General features: G+C 39.9%; 2 protein-coding genes across 5 annotated transcripts in view; both read right to left on the reverse strand.

Annotated features, from left to right (window-relative positions):
* Positions 1–1869: 1869 nt before the first annotated feature.
* On the reverse strand, positions 1870–9616 carry LMOD2 (leiomodin 2). The gene is made up of 3 exons (XM_016125220.2): positions 9231–9616; positions 2770–4104; positions 1870–2246 (listed from the first exon to the last, which is right to left on the reverse strand). Exons 1-3 carry the CDS (start codon positions 9501–9503, stop codon positions 2220–2222), a joined length of 1635 nt encoding a protein of 544 aa, XP_015980706.2. The 5' UTR covers positions 9504–9616; the 3' UTR covers positions 1870–2219.
* Positions 9617–21510: 11894 nt separating this feature from the next.
* The window catches only part of ASB15 (ankyrin repeat and SOCS box containing 15), a 49542-nt gene continuing 45117 nt past the window's right edge, over positions 21511–25935 (reverse strand). For 3 of the 4 annotated variants that reach the window (XM_016125208.2, XM_016125209.2, XM_016125206.2), the window contains one exon: positions 21514–24068. In XM_016125208.2, the coding sequence (XP_015980694.2) occupies positions 23896–24068 (173 nt within the window). In that variant the 3' untranslated portion in view covers positions 21514–23895. Of the gene's footprint in view, positions 24069–25935 lie in introns of all 4 variants that reach the window. The other variant, XM_016125210.2, reaches the window with a different exon arrangement.

The following is a 25935-nucleotide window of genomic DNA, read 5'->3' on the forward strand; positions in this document are numbered from 1 at the left end:
GCTCTCAGAGCGAGCGAGATTTAGCATCCTGGCCCCATTTCAAATCAGGATGAGGTGTACTTTAAGAGATTAATGTGCAGATGTAAATCATAGCCTAAACACTTCATCTGGTCTTGGATGGCCTCTCTTCCAGTGAGCTGAAAGCTCTTTATAGAGGATGAACTAATTAGTTTTCATATCAGCTCTATGAGTTTGTAGGATGGATGAACTAAGAATCCTTGTCCTGTGCTGCAGAGAGTCATAACACCCTGAATGTTTACAGGGCTGAAATAACATTCTAGAAATGTTTTCCTGAATGACCAATCTACCCACTTAGTATCTGATCGTATCATAGTTGTCTCATTATGAGCTTTATTATATTTTGTCTTGTAGATTAAGTGTGAAGGGCCATATCTTTATTTACATTTTCTGAAGCACCTAGGACGTGCATGCTGCTCTTTTTTTCTCTGAGGCCCAAAAAGTTCCATCAAGGCAGTCTTTTAAATGCAAAGGGAAGAATAGTTTGTCTCCTAATCACTTACTTCTGGCGAGAAGGCCTGGCTGGAGGGCCCTGGCAGCTCCCCTTTCCCTCCTCACTTGGGAAAGCTGTCACGCACATTCTTTCTTGGATATTTGTATGGTTTTATCAACGACCCAGTTCATGAGCAACCATTTGCTCCTCTGCCTCATTGTGATGGGAGGCTTAGGTCTGGATGGAAGCCGAGGCACAGAGCCGCAGAAGGAGCATGGGCTGTACAGGCAGAGACAGCTAGTTTCACATGCAGCCTCACCCTCTCTGAGCTTGGGTTTCCCCATCTATAAAACAGATGTAGCACCTTTTAGTGTTCTCGTGAAAAGTACGTGAGACAATTTGGTAGTTCAGAAAATGTCAATTATTCCCCACATGGAATCAGGCTGGCCTCTGGAACTCTGCTTAAGAGATAATGTCAGCTGTTCTTATTAAGAGAATGGCAGAACAACAGAAACAGACTGAAAGACACAGGCCCGAGAACTATTTGAGAATTTTCTAGTGAAACAGGATCCTCATAATTGGAGATAATCCAATGCTTTGTACGTGTGGCCCAGAGAGCTTGCCAGGACCACTGTTAAAAGCTGTAGGACGCAAAAGAAACATTGCTAATCATAGTTATTACCAGGGACTTTGGAAGAGATTTGTAGCTTTCATAAATTGGAGTGGAACACTGTAGTAGAATGAAGGTAATCTCTGATGCGTCTTTTATTTGAATTCTGATCATTCTTGAGTGAGGCAGGCGTGGGGTAGAATAACGCCTGGGAATTGCAAATACATGTGCCCTTGTCCTTGGATGTGTCGTGAATATTGACATCACCAGTATTTGTATAGAGCACAAAAGTGTGAGACCCGCGGGACTAAGGCTCATCCGAGGGGAGCTCAAAAGGTGACGTGAATGGTGAACCTAGAGCCTCAGCCACAAGATAGGTTCCAATTCAGGGGGCCTATCTGCCAGGCATTCCCCTAACACCAAGGAACTTTCGAACTTTCAGTTTTTCTTCTGCCAGAAATAGCTGATTTTAATTATACATGATTGAATTGACCAAGTCTTATGTGGGCATCAGCTGGCATCCTCGGTCTCCTCTCGATGCATCCGGGATGATAAAGACCCACTTTGGGGTCTTTTCCTGAGCTTTTATCTCACTACCAAGAAGAGTTTTAAAAAAGTTTTTGATTCCAGACTTTTGGAAAGACCCCTGATCAAATTTTCTTGGACATGAGAAAACAAAACAAAAAAAGGCAAATGCTAAGCACCCAAACCCTTTTTGGGTGAGAATGTAATATTTTTAATGTTTAGCAATGTTACATACACTCCTGATAGCTGTATCAACTCACAAAAAAATATTAGTTTGTTTAAAAAAAAAAACAAAAATCTTCAACCCAAATTTATTGGGATTACAAAAATAACAGCACATTTCATTAACTTATTACAGCTCGGAGTAACCAACACATCCAAAGATATGGAGAGCATTTTTAAGTAAACAGCTTCTTTCCAATATAAATCTCATGACATAAAAAAAGTTTATTTTCATATTTACAGAAGAAACATGCTGATTGTTTCTTAAAATTCTCTTTGGAATTAATGGGTGAGGCTATTTTTAAAGTCAGAGAACATTTCAAACTGAAGAAGGTATTTGAGAAACATCTCACAATGCATTTTATTTAACACCAATGAATAATTCTGCATCCTCTTCTAAAAATCGTGTTTTTATCGCAGAGCTTCTGGAACTTCCACCTATAAAAATAGGGGATTTTTCTTTCAATAAAGACAGCACAAACGATAAGAGAAAAACACCTGTAGGGTTTGTCTCTAGCAGTATTTTCCAAGAAGAACTCAGATATAAATTGATTATTGCTGCGTGGTATTTAGAATTTATATTACAAAGTATCTAAATCATGTATAATTCTGTAGTAAAACTTTTGACAACTGCTGAATATTTTGTTGGAATGTACATGATACTCCCTGATTTTCTTAGTAAGGAAGTCAGGATTTTCCATATGTTGGAGTGTCTGAAAATAGGCCTGGCCCTTGAAGGACTGAGAGGCTAAGAAGGGGGCCCAGGCACACCTCTCAAATGCAACTCTGCTCACTGGTGACCTGCTCCTGGTAGTCAAAGCTTGGCAAGCGTGCTCTTGCATACTAAAATAAATATTAGAGGCTAATAAGTATTTTGAGAGGAGACTTCGGTTCTGCTATGCATTGCAGGCCGACTCCTTTACTAACTCTGCGCCCCAGGGTCTGCTACTGGCGAACTTACCTTCTTTAGCTGTCTTATGCTGCTTCCCCGAATGGCTTCCATGAGATTGTCATGAGCAGATCTCTGTGGGGTAGAAGGTCGGGAACTGTCTTCCATTTTCTTCTCTTGCACTGACCTCAGGGAATTTTTAATTTCCTTTAGGATATTGTTTGGCTGTTTCTTAACCTTTTTCCCTTTTTTCTTTTTCTGTCCATTTTGTAATGACCGCTGGGCACTCTCCTGTTGTTTGATGACTTCGGCGATGTTTCGGGTGATGACCTTTTTGTCTGGGAGCGGAGGGGGTGGGGGCGGAGGGGGGGGCGGCAGCCTTTGAGGAGGAGGGGGTGGGGGCGGAGGGGGCGGTGGCGGGGCCGCGGGAGATGCAGGGCGGCTCCTCGGGGTCTGGCCCTTCTTGGGAAGTTTGGGAGAGGGCCTGGGAGATGCGTACGGCGAGGAGCCAGGCGTTCCTCTTTGCCAGACTTTGGTCCTAAGGTTGGCTCCCCCGTCGTACCCCTCCTGCTGTTTCTGCTCCTGCATCCGCTTCTGCCTCTGTTTATCCATATTTCTCGTCAACAGGCTCGTCATGCTCATCCTTGGTCCTGGGAGCTCGAAATGGTAGCCCAGCCTGAGCAGCGTGGTGTTCTCCCTCAGCAGCTTGACGATCTCCATCTCCACCTGGCTGCCCATGATGTGCCTCTGGTTGTGGAAGCGCAGCTCGGTGAGCGCTGTGTTGTGCTGCAGCGCCCTCATGATGGCCAGGATGCCCTTGCCCGTGACGAAGTTGGACTCGATGTTGACGCTGGTGATGTGCTCGTTGACTCTGAGCATGTCCGCGATGGCCAGGGCCGCGCTGTCATCGGCGCGCGTGTTGGCCAGGCTGAAGGTCTTCACCGCCGTGTTGCCTTTGAGGGCCTCGGCGAAGCGGGCGAGGGTCTGTGACGTGATGTTCTCGATGTTGTTCAGATTCACTTCTGTGGTGTCGGGGTCGTTGTTCTTGATCTTTTCCAGAGCGTCCTCAATCACCGTAGGGTTTCCGCAGGGGTGGATGGCAGCCGGCGACTCTGTGTTCCTTCCACTGTGGCCGTTGGTCAAATTGATGTTTTCTATTTGACTCTTAAACGTCTTTGGCCTAGAGTTGTCACAACTGACACTATCATAATCGACAGTTCCGTTAATACCTTGCTCGCTGTCCGTCGCAGTTTCCTCCTCGTCCTCGCTGGCCTCTTCCTCGCTGGCCTGGTCCTCGCTGGCCTCCTGCTCCTCCTCCTCCTCCTCCGTGTACACCTCGGAAACCTCACTGTTACTTTCGGTGAAGATGAGCTCTTCTTCACTCTCCTCTTTGTCTTCTTCTGCAACCTGAAGAGTGTGGTATCATCGTTAAAGTCTGTCGTTCGTAAGCACGCTTTTTAATTGTACAGAAGTAACAGGGTTTTATGTCGTATGCCTTAAAACTGACACAGTGTTAGTTATATGTCCATTATATCTCAATAAAGTTAAAAAAGAAAAGTAACGCATGGCAAATAATACAAGAATATATAACGGAAAAAGTGGATCTCCTGCATGACCAAGGTTAACTTTACATTGCATAACTTTCAACAGCTTTTTCTGCAAGTATTTCTTTTGCTTTCTTCAGAATAAATACCCAGAATTCAATGTATCGAATTAAAATTTACCATCATTTTGCCACTTCGAACAAACACATTGGAAGTTCAGCTTTGGAAAACCCTGGATGGATTTTTATTCTCTTAACTATCTAGTCTGAACTACTCGACTCCTAGTGTACTTATGACTTAGCAAATTCGACCCTCCCTTCTGAAATCACCCCTCTGACCTTGCTTCTTTCTCCATCCCAAACAGATGACAACAAAAAGACACAATATATCAATAGGTTCCCTTTTTTAATGCTCAAAACTCTCCTCCGAATTTGTCTCTTATAGCAGATGCTGCAGGAGCCAAGTGCTCTCTGCCCGTGGCTGTCTCAGTACAGACAGAGGCAGGGGCGTCTTTTGCTCCTTCAAGATTTATCCACCTCCGGGGTGGAGTTTGGTCTTGGAGACCCCACACCACCTGTGACCTTAGCTGCTCCTGTGCTTGTCTTGCTCTGGGGAAGGAGGCTGAGGGGACAGAGATGCTCTTCAGGCCAGCAGCAGGCCAAAACCCAGCTCTACGCCGAACAACATTCAGGTCGCCCTTTTCAGCAAATAGGCTTGAAATCTCACTCCAGCGCAGGGTTAAATGAGACAGACTGCAGGAGACAGGAGGTGGAAAAGGTAATCGCTTCTGGCTCTAACTAGATTCTATCTGTAACGCGGAACAGCTTAGAACAGTAGAAAATCCTTAAGCAAGCCATTGCCTCACCCTGACAGTCTTAAATTATTTAGCTTGTATCAATAATGAAAGACTTTCAGGCACACACAATTTCATTCTCTCTGTCTTTCCTGTTTACAGGACTCTGTTCTAAGAAGCCTAACGGGCTACCTCTTTCTTTTCTTCTTGCTATTTTTTTCTTTTTTATCTTTCCGATAAAAAAAATTGGAAATTGCTGACAGAGTTTAATTTTCCTTAATGGTATCTTTTTAGTCTTTTCTCTTTATCTGTCTCTCCTCTGTCCCCAAAGCCTTGATTCTTCCCCCTACTTTGGCAACTTTTTTTTTTTTTTTTTTTTTTTTGACCCCAAGGGCTTCTGCTGCCTGGGACATGTGGAATGAGCTTTGGAAAACACTGTGCTTGTCTCTAGGTTTGTTTGCCCAGTTGCTATCACAAAATAGGCTCCAGTTATCCACTTGTTTGGAGTGGCAGGCACCAAGTGATGGCCTGGGGAAGGGGTCAGCCACTCCTGGGATGGCTTGTCCAGTCTTAATTTACTCCTTCAGGATCAGGAGGGAGAGGACACTGTGTGTGTGTGTGTGTGTGTGTGTGGCTGTTTCCATATTTGGAGGAAAGAAGCCTGTCTCAAAACCCAAGGTATACTGCCTTTGATACCACTGTTAAATTTTACCCCCTTTGGATTTTAAAAGACCTTTAGGCTTTATCTGCAAGGATGTTTTCCATTCAGCAATGACCTGAAGAGATAATATGTGAAACTTTTATCCAGAAATGAGTTATTGTGTAATATCTAAATGCCACTTCTTCTAAAAAGCCTTCTTTGACACTCCCTCAAATTATCCTTTCGATGTATTCTCACGGCTTGTACTTTTCCCAATAAAGTAACTATTTTAATGACTGGTTTGTCATTTACCCCCACAAAAAACTATTATCAGTTTGAGGACAGAGATCACATCTGATTTGGTGGCCTAGTACAGTGCCCAGCCTGTAGTAGGGGCTTGGTATACATTTGTTTAAGAAATGGACGTAAAATGACATGGGCTAACCACTGTTGAGTCAGGGCTAGATCTAGGATAAAAGTTCTGACAGGGCTGGGTGGGGGTAAGGAGACCAACTGTCCTAGTTTGCCTGGGCCTAAAAGCTATCCCAGGAAACAGGATTTTCGGTTCTAAAATCCAAATAGTTCCAGACAATCCGAGATGGTTGGTCACCCAAGGTGGGGGACATCTAAGACAGGAACACAAGAAGGAAGAAAGGTGTCTGGAGAAGGGAGGTAGAAAGATGTAAAAAACAATCTTTGCCTTTTTCTAAATTATTCTGGCACCAGGACACACTATACTCTTCCAGATCTCCTATCTGCCTCCGCTCTGGAGCTACCGTCACCCAACGAGGATGGGGGTGGGAAGGTGGGGAGGGGGCGAGGCGGTGAGGTGTGGGGTGCTGAGGAGAAGGTGAATATTGGTGCACTTAGAAAACAAATAAGGCAACAAAACGGGGTGGCCGACTGTCTCCTGATCACCTCCCTCTCATCATTACATAAACAATGAGACAAGAGGCTTGATTTTTGGGTCTGGTTCTGGGTCTACTCATAAAGAGCTGGGTAGTTTTAGACTAGTCACCTCTTGGTTGGGTCTGGGGCGTGGGTGTCGCAAAGAAACTACAGTATAGTTGAGTGGTTTTCAAACTGCGGTATGTGTTACAATCAACTGCAGGGATTGTGAGATCACAGAATGCTGGGTCTCACGCTGAGTTCCTCATTCAGCGGTCTGGGGGAGCCAATTAGCAGTTCTAAGAAGTCCCCAGGAGATGCTGGTGGTTGGGCACCCACATTTTGAGAATCATGGTCTTCGTGCCAACAGAGCTTGGTTTGAATTTCAGCTCTCCTTTAAAACCATTAATCTCAAATGCATTTTTTAACCTTTCCTAGTCTCGATTCTCACATGCAACAGGTAAGAATTCAATGAAAAAATGTGTGAACTCATTGATACCTGTGCCCGAGACCCAGCAGATACTGAAGCTAGGAGGCGCTAGAGTTCCCTGGAGCCACTTAAAATAGCTGAAGTGTGTGTGTGAATCCAGAGGGGCAGAAGCTGTCACTCAACAGGAATCGAACATGATTTTCACAAGCCTTTATGCAGCCAGTAACCTGATAACAAAGACCCCCATCTCCTTCCCAAGCTACACTGGTCTTCGCTTATGCCGCCGCCCCTCCCCCCACCCCCAAGCTGCTTTGAGCTTTTTCCTGTGATTGGAATGGGTCTACATCCTCCACCAGCAAGCTTCTGCTCAGCACTCCTGTGGCTACAGAGACAGCTGGCTGGCGGGACCGTGTAGTGGGATAAAAGTAAACTAGCGGAGAAAGGAATCAAAGTCCGTCAACGCGGCAGCCTCTCAGATTGAGCTGATAAGCCGTTGGCAGGAATCAAAAAGAACCTTTGGCAGGGTCAGGTGGGTTTCATCGACAGCTGACGACAGGCTTTGCCCTTTGTTTCCCACCCATCTCAGGACATGATGCCATTAAAATGCTTTTGTTGGGTTATTGTTACCATGACTATCTGCTCTGGATCTTCTGAAATATGCTTAATTTTTTTATTAAGGAAATTTCTTAATAACTAATAAAAAGTTCAGACTTTATATATTTTATCAGGCTTTTGACACACATTCCCACATCAGGAAAAAGAAAGAAATAGGAAGGAAGGAAGGAAGGAAGGAAGGAAGGAAGGAAGGAAGGAAGGAAGGAAGGAAGGAAGGAAGGAAAGAAGGAAGAAAAAAAGAAAGAAACTCTAAAAATCGTGGTTGTGGAGGAACTGACCAGCCCACATCCTGGCCTGTCATCATGTTCTTCCGCGTCCCCTCCCCCTCGAGCCCTTGCATGCAGCCAGCCACCATGGCCTTGGCAGACCCAGCCTGATCCCAGTGACCCTTCCTATGATGATTGACATGGGCAAAGCTCACACATATCTTGCTACAAATGTGGTCCACACACGCTATCATCAAGATCATCTAACAGTGCCTAGATTAGTACTGTGGAAGTCTTACCATTGGCTTCAGGCCATTTTGATTTTAGAAGATGCCAGTAGAGCACAGAGGTCTTAAACTGTTTCTCCTGACCCACGTTCTTCCAGCAAATGCAGAAATTTGTTATATTAACATTCTCACTGCTATTACTATTTCCCCAGAGCATAGTCTTTTGAACTTCCTTCTGGTGATGATTTATATGACAAATAAAGTGACTGTTTACTGGGCAGAGAACAAGAGCTTAATAGACCTGAGCTCTCATCTAAGTACATTTTAGGTCCCAGAATCACATTGTAAAGTAGGAAGGAATCTTAGAGATAGTTTACACAGGCATGTGTAACCTGGGTCCCCGGGGGGATTTAGGATGCGTATCATCATTTTGAAATTCTATGTAACAGTTTGCATATGTATGCACAAACAAATATGCATTTCTTAAGAAGAAGTTCCATAACTTACCAATATCTTAAAGGGATTTTTAAAACACACACACACACGCACGCGCGCGCACACACACACACACACACACACAAACAAAACACTGGCTCCCTTTTCTTCAACGGACAGATGGAAAGAGAACCTTGCAGAAGTGACTATCTGTTAAGGTCTAATAACATAGGGACAGAGCAGGGACTAGAAATAAGGTCCCTTGACTCTCGGGCCCATGTATTTTCCTCCCTCCACCCCACTTCTTGGTGTTGGAATAAAAAAAATTATTTTTACTGTAGCCGCCATCACAGTCAAAGTAACCAGAGTACCCACTTTTGTCTCTATAAATTTACTTAACTACCATATATATATATACACACACACACGTCAGAAACATGCTATCCCACATCCCCTACTTAGAGCTCGTTAGACTTACATTTGACAAAATATTTAAACCCATGCCTTCCTTGTGAATTATTTTCCACTCGAAGATTCCATCTTTAGTCAGTTATAGAACCCCAGATAACAATTTTACATATTATGATCCATTGGGTAGCCATAGCAGTTACATGACTATTTCCACCTGAGAAAATTTTCAGTTTCAGGTTATAATAAAAGTGATGAGGATTGCAAAGTTAGGATCACAGGTTCCTAGGTTTGGGGTGGGGTGGGGAGGGACCGGAAGTAGCCAAAGAAAAGTCCCCGGAGCCTACCTTTCCACACTCCCCCAGCCTCTCCTTCTCCAGGAGTTTTTGGGACTCCTTTTCCCAATAGGCCATCAGTGCCTCTCTGCTGAAATTCCCCGTGGGGGTTTTCTCGGTCAGACTCTTTTGTCTTAGCCCCACAGGAAGGTTGCGATCAGGTTCAATGTCTTCCAGCTCCCTCTCTAGCTCCTTCAGCTCCTCAGCTGACAGGGAAGCGAGGAGTTCATCCTCATCGATGGATTCATATTTGCTAAGTCCTCTCCGGTAGCCGAAGGTAGACATGGTCCCTGCTTTGTCAGACCCGCAGGGAGCTTAAAGAACCAGGTATTCAAGGCAGCTAGAAGCAGGCAGGGAGGTGAGTGGGCCGGCTGGTCAGCAACTGGTGCTAGGAGTGGCTGCGATAGCCTTTTAAGAGTGGTGATACAGGGCTGTGACAATGCGGAGAGCAGTGAAAGCATAGGCTGTTTTAAGCATCAGACGTCAGCTAGACATTTGAACACAAAGAATGTCACATCGGTGGTGGATGGAAGTCTCGGAACCAGGGGAGATCATTAACACACTGGCCAGGGACAAATTTAGCTGAGCCTGATAGCTCATGAGGACAGGCAGAGAGTGTTTCAGATAGGGAGAAACACAGTTTTTACTTTGTGTTCAAGCAACAGGAGAATAAAGTTTATTTTGAAATGACTCACTACCACCACTGTGGCCATGAAAAGATTCTTTCATTATAATCTTAGAGGTTGAGAAATGATTATACATCACTCTGTGAGTATTCAGGTTCTCCTTAAAACATATTGTGGGTGGCATTGATGGGAACAGAAGGCTATAATAATAGAGTTCTTTATATCTTTTATTGTATTTCGCAGTTTACAAAGCACTTTAATATAAATTTCCTAATCATAACAAGTCCTATGACATGACTAACACTATCGTCTTTTACAGATTTTGGCAACCAAGGTTCTAAGAGATTAAGTGAAAATTTTGAAATCAGACAGCCAGAAGTGCAGAAATGGCTTCCTCCACCGCACAAAATGGCTTCCTTCTCCTCACCCATGAGTATTTAGTAAACAACTAGATTTCTGAATAAAACTTCAAAAAGATAATAAGATTGTATATAATTTATTAAGAAGTGACACTGGGCCAGCCTAGTGCTAAGTATTTTGTATATTTTTATCTCATTTAATCCTACAGTTCTATAGGGTATATATTATTACCGATATTTTACTAATATGAACTCAGAGAGGTAAAGTAACTAGCCTGGGGCCACAGAGCTAAGAAGTGGTAGAGCTAAAATTTGAACCTGAATTAGTCTCTGGGCTGAAAACTGAAGAGATGATAATTTGAAATTACATGTACATATTCTTATGAATGTGATAAGATATATATATAGTTCGTAGAACTCCATAAATATATCATTTTAGTATACAGATAAAAATCTGTTAAAATGTATATGCATTGCGACGTATATATCAATATCTGTATAATATACTATATTTTGTTCATATATTCAGAAGTTGGTCATCATTTGGGTTCTTTCTAGGTTTGGGTTGTTATAAATGACACTGTTATGAACATTTACATGTGATTCTTTGTGTGGCCATGTGTTTTCATTTCTCTTTGATAGAGACATAGTAGTGGAATTGCTGAGTTATATGGTAAAATTACATTCACTTTTCCAAAAAACTGACAAACTATTTTCCAAAATGGCTGCACCAGTTTACATTCCCATCAGCAATGATGAAAGTCCCAGTTTCTTCATATCTTAATTTATTGCTTATTTTTCTGATTATTGCCATTTTAGTCGGTATGAAATGGTATCTCATTGCAGCTTTAATTTTCATTCCTCTAATAATTAGTGATGTTGAGCATAATTTCATGTGTTTATTTACCATCTTATAGCTACTTGGAGAAAATATTTATTCAAATATTATGTTCATTTTAAAATTGGGTTGTCTTCTCATTGGGTTGCAAAAATTCTTTATACGTTCTGGACTTTATCAGATGTATTATTTGCCAATATTATCTCCCATTCTGTGGCTTGTCTATTGGTGTCTTATGAAGAACAAATGTTTTTAATTTTGATAAAGTCCAGTTTATCAAATTTTTTCTTCTATTTCTTAAGCTTTCAGTGTTATAACTAAGAAATCTTTTCCTAGCTCCAGGTCAGAGAGAATTACTCCTATGTTTTCTTCTAAGAGTTTTATAATTTTAGGTTTTTATATTTAGATCTATTACCCATTTTAACTTAATATTTACAAATGTATAAGGTAGAGTTTAAGTTCATCTTTTTGCATGCGGATATCCAATTGTCTTAACATCTTTTTTTTGTAAAGACCATGCTTTCTCCTACTGAATTATATTTATACCTTTGTAGAAAATTAATTGTTCATAAATGTAAGGGTTTCTTTACGGACACTCAAACCTGTTTTATGGAGCTATGTGTGTATTTTCTTATGCTAATACCACATGGTCTTAATTACTTTAGCTCTGTAGCACATTTTGAAATTAAGAAGTGTAAGTCCTCCAACTTTTTTCTTTTGCAAGAATGTTTTGGCTATTATTATCTTAAGTCATTATGGTATTCTGCCTCCAAAAATAACTATGACTCTTTTCAATGATACTAATGAGGAAGATGATTATAAAATTAGAAATGATGAGTTCATTGTTTTTTTTTAATGGTTTGTTGTGTGTACTTTTATGTAGACTCAATGGTAACATCTTTTTTTACATGAAAGTGAGTTAGGTTTTTGGAAATGACATCGAATCATTATAGCCAAATCTGGGGAATAGAATGAGTTACTTAGCAGAATAATAACATTTTAGGTAAAACAATGAATGGTAATTACGACTATATAAAAACCTAAGTTTTTTTAAAAAATAAGAATATGCATGAAAATGACAGCACGAATTTGTTTTTTTAACAATTATGCATTGGCCTATATGATATGTTGACCACTATGCAAATTTAGGGTCATATAATTATGTACGAGAAATAGTGGTATTGTGTTTTACTCTTGTCTATTTCTCTTTCTCTCATTTGTAATTCTTCTATAACATTTTAATATTCTTATTTGACAATGTATTAAACACATACTACATGTCAGATTCTAATTTAGATGCTGGGGTTAGAGCAGTAAAGAAAACCAACAAAGTCCCTTTCTTTATGGAGCTTACATACTAGTCGTAGGAGACAGACAATGTATACCAAGTAAATACAAAGCATATCAGACAGAAGCTCTATGGCGAGAAATAGATGAGGGTAAGAGGGAAGAAAGGAGAAGGGAAGAAAGGAGATAACAATTCGTGTAGGGAAAATCTCTGTATTCAGGTGACATTCGAGCACTGACCTGAATAAGTAAGGGCTTGATGAGTGCAGATTATAAACTACCCATTTAGTGTGATCATAAAATAATTTCTCAGATATTCGTAGAGTCACAGATTCTTAGTTTTCGAAGGCACGTCGAAATACATGAATTCTATCTGTATCACTTCTATAAGTGGTCACCTAGTTTTTACTTTCAGTGAAAATTATACATTATCAAAAATTATTTCACTGTGGGATGGCTCAGATCATTAGAAAAATCTTCTTTCTATTGTGTCGAAATTGATCCCTTGCAAAGCCAGCCCATATATTTTAGTTTTCTCATTGGAACAGCCCAGAATAAATACAGCGTCGTGTGAGTTTCCTCTCACAAATCTTGGGTGGTCCACCAATGACTCTGAAAATGACTCTAACAGAGGAGACATTACAGTGTTCTACCCTGTGGCAGTATCATGGGGGGAAAAAGAAAATGGTCCCTCAAAGACACTACCTTAAGAGTAACGGTCATTTAGATATCTTAGTATATGTTACAAATAACTCTGATTACGATAATAATCACAACTCATGGGTGCTCTTAGTTCACTGGATCCCCCTTTAAGTATTCTCCACACACTTTAAGTCCATTCAGTGAGCACACGCCAGCACCTGACCTTGGAAAGCCTCAAGTATGATACATAAGTTAGGTTTTCTTGCACTCTTGTCTGCATCGAAGGGGAAAAAAAATTAATCATATCTATTCCAAGCATCAGCATTTTCTATTTTGGGATTTTTTTATTTGATCACATTGTTTTTGAGTAGAATTGCTTTTAGAGTCAACAACGCTGTAAGACTTTTCAAGGTTAGCATCTTTTGTTTAAAAAAATCTCTATCTTGGGGAGAATTATTTTCATGATTCTTGATTGGCAATCAGATACACACTATTTCTCAATATATTGGGAATTTCGATTTTAGTGAAAACCTCCCATCCCCCACTTTGGTTTCCTCTTGAAAATGCTATTTTCTGTTTGTTCAGTGCACATTTACCAAGTGCCTGCTGTGTGGATAGGTACTGTGTTGGAAACTAGGACTACAAACAGAAAAATAGAAATCGATCTAGTCCCTGCCCTCAGGAGCTCATACTCCTGGGGGAAAAGCAGACAGCTGACAGTAACACAATGCAGTGACAGCCTGACCAGTGTGCCAGCAAGAGAGACAAGGAGTGCGGATGAAGAAGCAAAACAGCTCGCGTGGGTGGAGTCTGAGAAGACACAGAAGCCGATAAAGAGCTTTCCAGGCAGAGAGAGCAGCTTCGCACAAACATACGGGAGGGAGTATGTTCACGGTAGCAGTGGGCAGTAGGTGGAGGTAGACAGAAACTGACTCTGGTTCTTCTACTATTTCAAATAGAATGCTTTGATATTTTGGTATTTTGATCCCCACGCTTTTTTAAAGAGCCACCAGCATCATGCCTGGCACGCGGTAGATGCACATTAAATGTTGCATATTTTTTTATTTGAAGAGTCATGTCACGGAGTTTGCGACTTTCTTATCATCTATTGTTAAGTGGAAATCTCATAGTCACCATCCATGGCCAAAGTTTGCCTTCTTAAATGTAGGCAACTGTTAATCCTAGCAAGTGGCAGGATATTAACGAAGCCCAAAACTCATCAGCACTTCTAAAAATCAGCAGTACAAGCCCTGCCAGCGGAACCGGTATTTGAATAAATGGTATTTTAGGTAGTGGTAGGAGACCTCCTAACTCCACTTGTCAACTTCAGCCAGCTCTCAATGTGGCAGGAGACTTCCCTGTCTGAAGGTGAATCACTTTGCTTTGGCTTAAGTACTTTAGGTTATTAATGCTTAAAAATGTTAAGAGGTCCTACCAATTGTCTATTTTGTTTTCTTTAATAACTCCTTAATTTTAGAAAGAATTCAACAATTTTGGGATTTGTTTATGTTGCATAATGTTTGTATAGGCATTCATATTTATAATCACAAAACAGTTAAATGAATGTATTATATGAATACATTTCATAAAAGTCTCATTTTCTCTTGTCCTCTGCTTTATTTTGCAATAGGCCCTTGTCACTTACAGATTTAATATGTGTAATTTCAATAATTTAAAGGACCCCAAATGTCCAAGATTTACCATTATGTGTCACCTTACTGAGCTAAAATTTGTATCCTCAAATACAAGAATGTTTCATGAATCTACTTTAAAAATCTCTATTTGGGTGCCTCACCAGCACCTAAAAGTCAGCCTGCTCCAAACTAGTAACTTCATTTCCCTCTTTCTGCCTTCACCACCCTACCCTGGCTGCCACATTTTTGAAACCAGTATCCTCATTCACCCAGGTGCTGGAGCCAGTGTGTTATCCGTGGCTCCTCTCACCAACATTGTCATATTCAGTCAAAAGCTCTTGACTCCTACTTCTTGTCTGAGGATCGTCTCTTGTCTCAACTAGAGGCTAAACTGCTGTCCTGATGTTCTTCAATGACTGTGAACATCAGGACAGCAGTTTAGCCTCTAGTTGAGACAAGGGACAATCCTCAGACTTCCCGATCCACTGTGACTGGACACTTTTTCCTATTTTCCCACAATACCGCCAGAGTAACTTTTGGCAAACACAAATCTCATCAAGTCATTCGCCTAAAACCCTTAAAGGGCTTGCAATGTGCTTCAGACAGAATCTTTAACCATGCCCTCTGGCCTCTGCTCACCTCTCCGGGCTTAACGTGGGTCACTTCCTCCAACTCTCACACTGGAGCCACACGAGCTCCTGAACGCCACACTGCCTCCAACCCCAAGCCAGTGCACATGCTCCTTCTTCTGCCCGGATGCATGTGACTCTCTCACCTTGCTCCGGTCTGCAGTAACACTCCCCCGGTGGGCCTTTCCTGATCCCCGAGGCCAGTTTTGTTCTTCCAGCTCCCACAAAACTCCATTCCATGGCAGCATCCCACTGCTTGTTTTGACTTTATCTTCACAGGAGAGGCGATTCTCCAAAGGAAAGGGCCATGGTTCCCATTCACTGTCCGAGTGCCTAGCACGGTTATTAGGTATCCAGGAACTATGTTTTTAAAAAATATCAAAACCAGATGAATTGCACTGTGGGCAGGCGTAGATCGAGCTCTTATAGAGCCTGAAGATAATATGGTGTTGGAATCTCTTTAAGAATAATAATATAAATTGTAAATTAAAAAATTAGTTAAGAAAGTGAAACTATTTAAAACAATAATAGAGTCACGATAGGCTGCTAGGTCTTTTTTCTGAGATCTTCTTAAGCAGTTTACCGGAAATACTTATAAAGAAATCCTACCTAATTGTAACCTGGCTTCCCTGCTCCCTCTTCTCCAACACTCCACTCTGCCTGGGAACCCCAACACTCGCAGGGGGGTTCGGAAGCTCCTGCTTCACAGTCAATCTTCCCTTGTGTGTGGCCCCCAGACTGATGAACAAGCCCAACTGGCCACTACACGGTCATCTCATGATGGCGTTTTTGTTCATTTCATGCTTGCCTTTCTTATTTAAATGGTCCCCAATTTGCTGACGAGAAAGCATGGAAAGCATACGCTATGGTTTCATTTGCAAAGTGGGGAAACTGGTAATTTTCTTATTCTCACAAAAGTAAAAGCTTTATCTACTGTTAACAAGCTGTTTCTAACTTTTATTTATTATATACGCCTTAAGCTTATATAATCTTTCTCACTGTATAGGTACACAACTAGATCAAACATATTTCCCACTTACACAGGAGGATCTGGGTTTTCAACATTTCCTATGATGGTTTGTCATAAGGCTGCTGAATTAAAGTAATGACCCTTAAGGAAGTTAAGCTTCCGACTTCACTCAGTCTGTCTGAGGGAGCTTCTGCTAGCTGGAGAGAGTCCCAGGGGGAATGTCAGGCTGAGGTCAGGGCCTGGATAGACAACAACCAAACAGACCACTGGGATCAGATGAGAACTGGCAAAACCTTTATCAAGTCTTCACTCTCAGGCTTGGCAGCCAAGCAAATCTCCCAGCTATGCCGGCTGGTGGTAGTGAGCATGAGTCAAATTTAAAATTATTAGGGCTATTTATAACAACAATTTCTTGTCATTGTATAACATTTAGTTTACAAAATGTTTTTATATACAATGTGCCAAGCAATCTAACATAGTAATATGCTCTCTGTCTAATATTTGTGTCTAGCCACCACTTACCATGTGCAAGGCAACCCTTGATGTAATAGACACTATTTCTCTCTTTTTACAAAGGGTGAAAATGGGCTCTGAGCTTCTGAGAAGTTAAAAAAAATCTCTTTAAGTATACCCAGCTAGTAAGTGGTAATTGGAGTCATGTTCTATAGGTCCAAACTGCTTCTCATGTTGAGATTTACTAGTTTGTCATTTCAAAATGTACCAAAATGAAAGACAGAGGGTGTGAAGGACAGATAGTTTTAATAGAGCATCTAATGCTTTGTTTTATGTTTATTGGGTTCGCATTTCCTTTGTTGAACTAATTCAAACATGTAAAAATTAGTCCCATGCAAACGAATAAAAAGATAAACTGATAATGATAGAAGTATAAAGATGAAAAAAATGATTTCTGGAAAAAATTCAAAAGCAAGGAAAGAATAGCTGAATTTCACCAATCAGATCTTTCACCTTAGGCTGCTGATCATCGGTGTGAAATTTCGCTTAAGAAACAGGGAGCGGATTTGATATACATCATCTGAAGTTCTAAAGAGGAAATGTTACTCAGGGAGTATGGAAGATCTGAGGTTTTCATTCATTTCTGCAACTGGTTTCCTTGTAACCCCTAGTGTTGATGTCACAGTTTTGGATAGATTAGCTCACTGTGGTACAAGGAAGAATGTTGTGGAAGGGGAGCAACTCAAACATGGATCTTTACCCCAGGAAGTTTTCCTCCTCAAGTTCAAGACAACTGTCATGATTGAAAACTCCAAGTCCTTCAGGGGAGAGGTAGCACACAGGGCAGAAACGCAGAGATCTTGTCGTGAAGAGGGGCTAGAAGGGTAAATTCGGTGTCAAAGCACAGGAATATAGGGACTCTGTGTGCCCAGTCATGGGACAGACAGTTAGTGCTTGGGAGCTGGCATCTGGTTACTGAGCTTTTCCATCAGCAGATTCATCCTGAAAATCGAAGGCCTTGTCTTTTCTCACAGACTCGCAGTTCCTCGCTGACCTTTGCTTCCAAAGCTCCCCTGTGTTCTTAAAACCCTTTGCCTTTCGAATACTCACCTTCTCTGATTTTTCCTTGGCACTCATTTCTGATTGCAGCCCCCCGCTTCTCGTTCTTCTTTCTTCTGCACCCAGGGAATCAGAGCTGGTTGTCGAGGGTGTTGAAAAAGGCCCATGCCACTGGTAACATGATTCTTAGCCAATTCATGCCCTTAATAGAACAAGAAACCTTCATTTTTAGCATTCAATCTGTATGTTTCTGTGTGGTTATAAATAATAATAATATGGGAAAGTCATATGACAGCCAGCATAAAGATGTCAGGTTGGCAGAGCGGGCTGATTTTGTCTAGGCCGAAGGCCAGTAAGACTGGCAAAAGCAACAAGGATTGTGCCGCCCTTGAATGTTGTCTCATCATCTGCTTTTAGTGGTCTTATCAGCAGAGCAAAACCAATAAATCATGTGCTGTTAGCAACACAACGAAGCGCTTTCCTCTGAGACAGATGGTTCCATTGTTTAGTTGGGCCGTCTTAGCGAGGGTGTAAACATGGCATCAACTGTCCGTGAGAGACATACTTCTTCTTTTTTTTTTTTTTTTAAGAGAGTTATTCGGATGTAATTTACATACCATAAAATGTACCCACTTTAAGTATAAAGTTAAAAGATATTTTTCAGTAAATTTACCAAGCTGTGCGACCATCACCACAATCTAATTTTGGAATGTTTCCAATACCCTCAAAATTCCCTGTGTTCATTTACTGTCAACCTTCGTTCCCAACCCCTAGATCCAGACAACCACTAATCTGTTTCCTGTCTCTATATATTTGCTTCGTCTGGACATTTTATAGAAAGGGAATCATAGTGTTCTTTTGTGTCTGGCTTCTTTCATTTAATCTGAAGGTTTTGAGGTTTATCCATGTTGTAGCATATCACTGAATACTATTCCATCATATAGATATGCCATAATGTGTTTATCCATTCATTGGTTGATAGACATTTGGACTATTTCTACTTTTTGGCTATTATAAATAATGCCTTCCTAATCTGAATGAAAAATGTTGGGGCGGAAAGAGTCTGAGATTTAGAATTGGGAGCCCCAGGTTGAGTCCTAGCTTAGTTAACTGTAAGATTGATTTCCTTATTTACAGAGTGGAGGTAATTAACCCCTTCCCTGTCTTGCTCCTAGAGTAGTTATAAGAATCAAATGAGATGATATATTACATGGAATGCCTTGTGAACTGTAAAACAGAAGACAGATGAAAGGCAGTGTTATTGAAGTAGTCTTTCTAGAATGCATTAAAGTAAACTAGGTATTTCTCAAGATTCTGTCCATACTCACAGAACAAATAATCAAACTTTTAAGCTATAGGAAATATCTACCATTCTTTTTCTCTGTAAACTTAGGGTTTTCACCATTTTTTTTCTTACTAAAGCTTGCTATTTAGAAAAGCTTTAATATCATTCTACCATTCTTAAATTTACTTGCATTCTAAACCTTACTTTTAATTGTCAAATAAAAGGCTTTGTTTTCTGTTGAAGAAAGGGTCTTCAGATATCTTAGAATCACTGTAGGAAGTCAGACTCAGTTAAGTTGAAGTTCAAATTCAACCAGGGCATCCTCCAACCCAGAGATTTGCTTTAGCCTCTTGGGTACCCCAGGCGATCGTGAAAGGCAGACCCCTCGATGAAAGGTTGCAGCGGGGCAGAGTTGAGCTCAGGTTGAGGGGCTGTCAAGGGAGTCAAGCGTATGCAAATATTAACCATTGTCCAGTCAATGGTGATTAAAGTTGTCACTTTATTGAAACAGTTTTAAACCAATTGGGATAACTATATCTTTAGGGATAGTTAGAATTCATAAACATGGATTGTTGACCCCTGAATGTCATGTCTGGTTATTTGACTTCCACAAAGCATTAAAAAAAAAAAAAAAAAAATAGCTTCCTTGAAAAGCCAGTGCAGACTTTGCTTCATATAGAAAGAACCCAATACTGGAATCTTACACCCATTTAATACCAAGGTAAGTATCACATTTAGCACCCTCCATACCTTTCACCTTACCCGACACTATGGGCTGCTTCCAAGAAGTCTTATCCTAAATATCATTGGGAGATCTGGGATGGAAGAATTGCAAGGCAAGAGAAACGGCTGTTCCCAGTGTACTGGAATCCGAGGCACAGAAGGTTAGTACACGTCAAGTGCTTCTGGTAGAATTGCTGGCCAACCCAACATTAGAACTCAAGAGCTCCCAGTGCCCAGATTCAAATTACTAGGCTGTCTCCTTCCAAAAACAGCAAATCCCCAGACATCTCTAGCATTCTCTGAGGTTACAAAACACAGGCCACTAAGGTCAAATAAATCTGTTCCTTCTACACATCTTCTACCCTGAGAAGCCCTTTCTTCCCCTTTCGACCAGTGGATGTGATAGGTTATGTGCTAGGAACAATTCTCTGCTGGTTTCGTTCTGTGAATTTTCTCAAGGTAGGTATAGATGATAGTGAGGTACCGTCTACATCTCTAACAGTTTTTTATGTTTTCACATCTAAGCATGACAATCTGCAGACTCGTACCATGAGACCAAGGTTCTTGACTTTTGCAACTCTGGCACCAGTGCTGTCGCTGTGTAATAATAAGGAGAGCTTGAGTTTCACATGTACTTACTCTATGTTAGATAACATGTTTATACATTTATCTCATGTCTGTCTCAAATTTAAGCAGCTAATAATTGGTGGAACCTGGTTCAAAGTCAGGTCCGTTTAACGACAAAGAATGTTCTTATCTACTGCATTATATTGCACTGCCAATATGCCACACTACGATGCATGTATGCATGTATGTGCATTATATGCCACACATATGTACTGTGTATATAAGTATGTATATATGCATGTAGTATTTCACTGTGTCTCATAAATGTGTTGAAACAGAGTTTTTCTATGTCCTGAATAATTTCCGATTTAGAAGGTGACAATATACATAAGAGTAATGTGACTTGAAACCAAAATTTGAATAGGAATGTCTGGTAAAAGGTCAACGGCAAGGTCTAAATTGTGTTCTCGCACAAAACGCTCCATCTTTTTTTAGTTTCCGTGCTGCCTAACCCACGTGGACTGATTTTTCAAAAGCCCGTACTACGGATGAATATTTGCTGCCCAACATGCATAAAATTGTTTTCGCTTCTTTTGTACTGTCATCCTATTGCCTGGAACAGTGTCCTGTGACTAACTAAAATGATCAAACCGTGTTCTTCAGGAGGCACTTGGTTTCAATGTGCTTATGAAATTATTTTAAGTCAGAAATGGAAATACCAAACAAATGAAAAACTAAACAAAACACACTCAAACAAGAGGCCAGATCGGCTTCTTTCCATCCAGGCTTTCTGTACAATACAAAATAGACTCCCGGGGACAAAAACAGCTATGACATCTTGGCAGCATGGGAAAATGTCATCAAAACTCTATCATGTTGATTCCGCAGTGGTTAAACAGGCAGCGCTGCAGAATGTTTGGCCTCTCCAAAGGCGCGCTGGGGAAGAGCAGCTGTTGCCCTCTCCCAGATAAAGTGACATATTATAGGAGAAGAAGAGTCCTAATTAGGTAGAAATGAATCCCCCTTCCATCCAGCCCATTCGAAAACAATAATTTCAAAATGTGATAAGAAAAAGATGGAATTTGTTTTGGATACAGTGATTGTCTCAATTTCACAGAATACAATTTTTTCCTTCTGCTTTATAATACTAAGAGAACCATTTTAAAAACCTATAGCATGTACAGTGAATTCATACTTTTATATTTGAGTATTTCTTAAATATGTTTACATAAAATGCATTAAAGACAATGTCAAAGTTTTAGTGTACTAGAATTTATTTAATATCTAAATTATCTTGAATGTAGTTACACAAAAGTACATTAAAGAAAATGTTAATGCTTTAGTCAATGTCTGAAATGTCATATGGCAAACTTATATTCTCATTGTCATTTTGTATGTATTTAATGTACTATTTACTGGTAACAATGCATTTTGGCCACAAGAAAGAAAGCAACAGGGGAAGCATGAAATCCTATACATAATCCTATACATTGCAGTTTAATGTATATAAAAATATATCCTTTAGGGAATACAAGGGGGATTAAAACAATGGTTTTAATTGTACAAGTATTTTTTTATATATGTATTTATCTCTCAAAGATAACTTAAGCTAAATACAATTGGAAAAATTCACAAACCAGTGAGGTATTACTATCAAAAGAATATAGGAATTCTTAAGATAAAAATAAATATAAGATAAACAAATTAAAATCTAAGAAAAATGAATCTAAATAATTACATTATTAGGATTATATAACCCATCCAGAGATTCAAAACTATCATTTTACCATGAAGTCACTGGTTATTTTTGTCTGGGTCTTGTATAACATTCACTCATTCAATATATTCAACGAATAATTTTTTAACTCTCTCTTTGCTCTAGGGAATGTATTTGGCCCTAAGAAAACATTGGAAAACAGAGCAGACATAGACCCTGCCCTCGCAGAGCTTACAGTCTCATGGAAAAGACAGACGAGAACATAAGCATCTATAATACAACACAAGTGCTTTGCTGGGGTCTCCCATCCTAGAGGAAGCAACGTCCATGCTGAGATCTGTAGGATAAAGCCGTGGAATGGGAAAGAAAGAGATGGAAGAGGTCTATAGATTTTATATAAGTCTGGGAATCACCGATCAAAGAATATACTTCTAAGAGCTGTTTAGTATGGTTAAAGCAGAGGGATGAGGGAGACATCAAGAGATAAGGCTAAGGAGAAAGGCAGGGAGTGAGATCATGAAGGGCCATGGAAACATTTTGGACTTCATTCAAAGAGCAATGAGACTGATTTTAAGCGGGGGAGTGAAGCTGTACTTGTCAAAGATCACTCTGGGATGTTGTGTGTAGAATACATGTTGGATGGGGCAAGACAATAGGAAAGGAGGCCAGTCAGGTGGCACTACAGAAAAAGAAGAATAGCTGGAATTAGGGCCAAACTAGTGAGACTGAATAGAAGATGATGTCAAGAGATAAACTTACCAGGATTTGGTGACCCGTTTTAACGGGTAAGGAAAATGGGATGGTCAAGGCTGATGTCCAGGCTTTCGATTTTGGAAACCAAATTGGAAATTGTGATAACTATTGAGCCAGAGAATGTAAGAAGAAGCTTTTTGTGGAGGGTGACAGTGAGTTCATTTGGGACATGCTGAATTTGAGATGTCTTTGTGTTCGAATGTGCATTGGGCCAATTGCCTACACAGGTCTCAAGCACATGAGAGAATTCGAATATAAATTTTGTAGTCAACAGCATATAGAAAGTAATTGAAACCAGGGACATGGATGAGATTTCCCAGAGAACATAGCATAAGAAGAGAATAGGACTTAAGACATATTACTAGGGCTGGTAGGAGATTGGAAATGCAGAAAGAAGCCAGACACAGAGCAGTCTGGAGGTGGGAGGAGAGCTCAGAGAGCAAGGCGCCATGAAAAGCAAGGGAAGAGCTTTTCAAGGAGGAAGCAGATTACAGTGTGTGAATCTGCAGGCCTGAAGGACCTCTTTCATGCAGTGTGACTGTGAAAGAAAAGAACAGGCCAGCAACTGGCTAAAGATGTGGGTTTGAGAAAGTGGTTCTTTGTTTTATAAAGAGAGGAGAGACTTGTTCATAGATATCGTAGGAACCACTTGATAGGGAGTTTGAAGTCTTGTTGCAAGTGAAGATAATCAACAGAAATGCAAATACAAAGTACTGAATTGCTTAAAAAAATTACAGTGTAAACAAAGAGATAGTTATGGGAGTGATGGGTGCAAATGGTGAAGGGGAATACAGTTAATAACGTTGTGATAAGTTTGCACAGTGACGGATAGTTACTAGAATTAGAGGGGTGACTGCATCATAAGGCATAAAACTGTCAAATCACTATATTGTACACTTGAAACTAATACAAATAATATAATAATGTATACCAGCTATACTTAAACTTTAAAAATCACAATGCAAAGGTCTTTAGAGATGTAAAATGTGGTGTTCCCATAAGCATACAGGATCTCGTCATAAAATTGTCAATGGATTTAAATACACTTAAGGATGTAAAATAATTTCAAGAAATTCTCTGAGGGAATCCCATTTAAAAACATTTTAAAATCACATTTTTAAATATTATTTTTAAATTATGGCAATTTTAGCTCTTGTCCATAGAGATCATATTCTTTAAATAATATATATCTTTGAATAGATGGTGGTAGAGGAAGCTCCTCCACTGAGGCTGGCTGGCAGAGTCGCTGGAGTCCCATAAGTCTTCGAATTTTTAACCGACACAAATGCTTTAATGAGCAAGGATTTTCTAAGATGAATGGGAAAAGCAAGCAAAAAATAAAAACATTAGTGGATTGACCTGTAAGATACAGACTGTTTATAATAACATTAATAGTGTCTTTCTGAAAAATAGGTATTCACACATTAGCAACTGGTGAAATTCGAATTCAAATTGTAATTAAGCCTTCCAGATCATTCCTCTGGAATAGAAGCTCCAGAAAGGTAGACATTTAGTCTGTCTCTGTGTCTGGAAGACAGTCTGTCTCATTGGGAGTGTTCATCTAGGATATATTAAATGAATGCATTCCCTTGATTTAAGAAAGTAAGCACTCACATCTCCTTCTACTTATTTTTTAGAACAGAGATATATTTCTTTACTTTCTCTCTAGTCTACCAATCTTTCTAATGAATAATTATCCAGGAAACATCTGATGTAAATGTTTCCATATGTCCATTATTCATTCTTAGGTTTATTTCAGTGTCTAATACCTAAACAGTTTATATTTCCCCCCAAATCTTTTAAGCTTACTTAAATATCTGATTTAGTCTATTTTCAACCCTCACTTTATCTATATTACAGTTATAGTTCTGATGCATTATCTCAGGAATGTAAGCGAAAGGGTAGCACAGCACATAGGCTCAACTGTAAACACTGGCCTTGGTCAGCTTGGATTAAAATCCTGGCTCTGCCACTTGGCATTTGTGGGACCTCAAATGAGTTACTTAACCTCTGTGAGCTCAGTATTCTCACCTGTGAAATGTGGATAAGAATGGGACCTACCTCTTACGGTTGCTTGAAGATCAAACAAATTAATTTACGGAAAATATTAGAAAAGTGGTTGGTATCTTGTAACCATTCAATAATGTGAACTATCAATTCAGTAATAAAAAAAAATCACATTTCTGTTCCATTTGAGATTATAAACATTCAAATAATCTTATTTACAATACGAAAACAATGATTTTCAAAAATTATCAAGGCAAAATATTGTTACCAAAAGAGGCAGAACAAATCCATCTTAAAAAATAAAAACCACTTGATTTTCTTCCCTAACAAATATACTGCCTTACATATATACCTGGAAGAATCCTGACATCCAGTGGTTAATCACACTCATAGCAATCAATTGATGCACCAGTGGAAACAATATATGACTGAAACAACAAAAAATCTTCCTCCTTTTGTTCTTACTTGGATTGCCTTACTAAAGTTTGTAGTGCAAGCATGTGGGCAATTAATTACCAATTAGTAGCAAAATCTGTCCTATGACAGGAAGCAGAGTGATATTGGAGAAAGAGCCTTTGCTTTGACGTGAGATAGACAAGGGCTCAAATTTGCTTTGTTATTTCCTATGCTTATAACTTTGGGAAATTAATTTATCTCAGTGTTAGGTCTTTTGCCCATATAGTCTCCAAAATATTTTAATCTTTTTATTACAAAATAAAATATAAATAGAGCAACTACACAAATGTATAGTTTCTTAAGTTATTAGTGATTATTAGGTGAACACCTTTCACATCTTTCCCAGCTACCCGAGAATTCTCTGCGCGATCCATCTCAAGCTTCATTTCTTCCTCCCCATAAGGAACTACTATTCTGACTTTATAGTAATCACTTCTTTCAAGCTTCATCATCTCAGGGTGCTATCTCTACACTATCATATTAAAAATATATTTTTAAATTTGATATGCTTATTTCTATTTTTTTCTTATAATAAATTTATATGGGATTTGACTGTGATACTTTTCTGTTGTTCATTTTTATATTAATTTAGTTTTCCTGAATTTGTAGCAGGAAGCGAGGTTCAAGATAGTTCTTCTAAGTTTACAGAGCTTCCTATTCTGTTGTCTTCTCACAATGATCCAAAATAAGGTTGCTGGCTCCCTGAGGGGCC

This window comes from Rousettus aegyptiacus, unplaced genomic scaffold (genome assembly GCF_014176215.1).
Source record: "Rousettus aegyptiacus isolate mRouAeg1 unplaced genomic scaffold, mRouAeg1.p scaffold_m13_p_13, whole genome shotgun sequence".
Lineage (NCBI taxonomy): Eukaryota > Metazoa > Chordata > Mammalia > Chiroptera > Pteropodidae > Rousettus > Rousettus aegyptiacus.

Excerpts from the sequence above, each read along its gene's own strand:
- LMOD2 (XM_016125220.2), bottom strand. The coding sequence starts at position 9,503 with ATGTCTACCTTCGGCTACCGGAGAGGACTTAGCAAATATGAATCCATC. Across the intron at positions 4,105-9,230 it reads GGCTGGGGGAGTGTGGAAAG|GTTGCAGAAGAAGACAAAGA; the intron begins GTAGGCTCCGGG and ends CACACTCTTCAG. Across the intron at positions 2,247-2,769 it reads GCATAAGACAGCTAAAGAAG|GTGGAAGTTCCAGAAGCTCT; the intron begins GTAAGTTCGCCA and ends CTATTTTTATAG.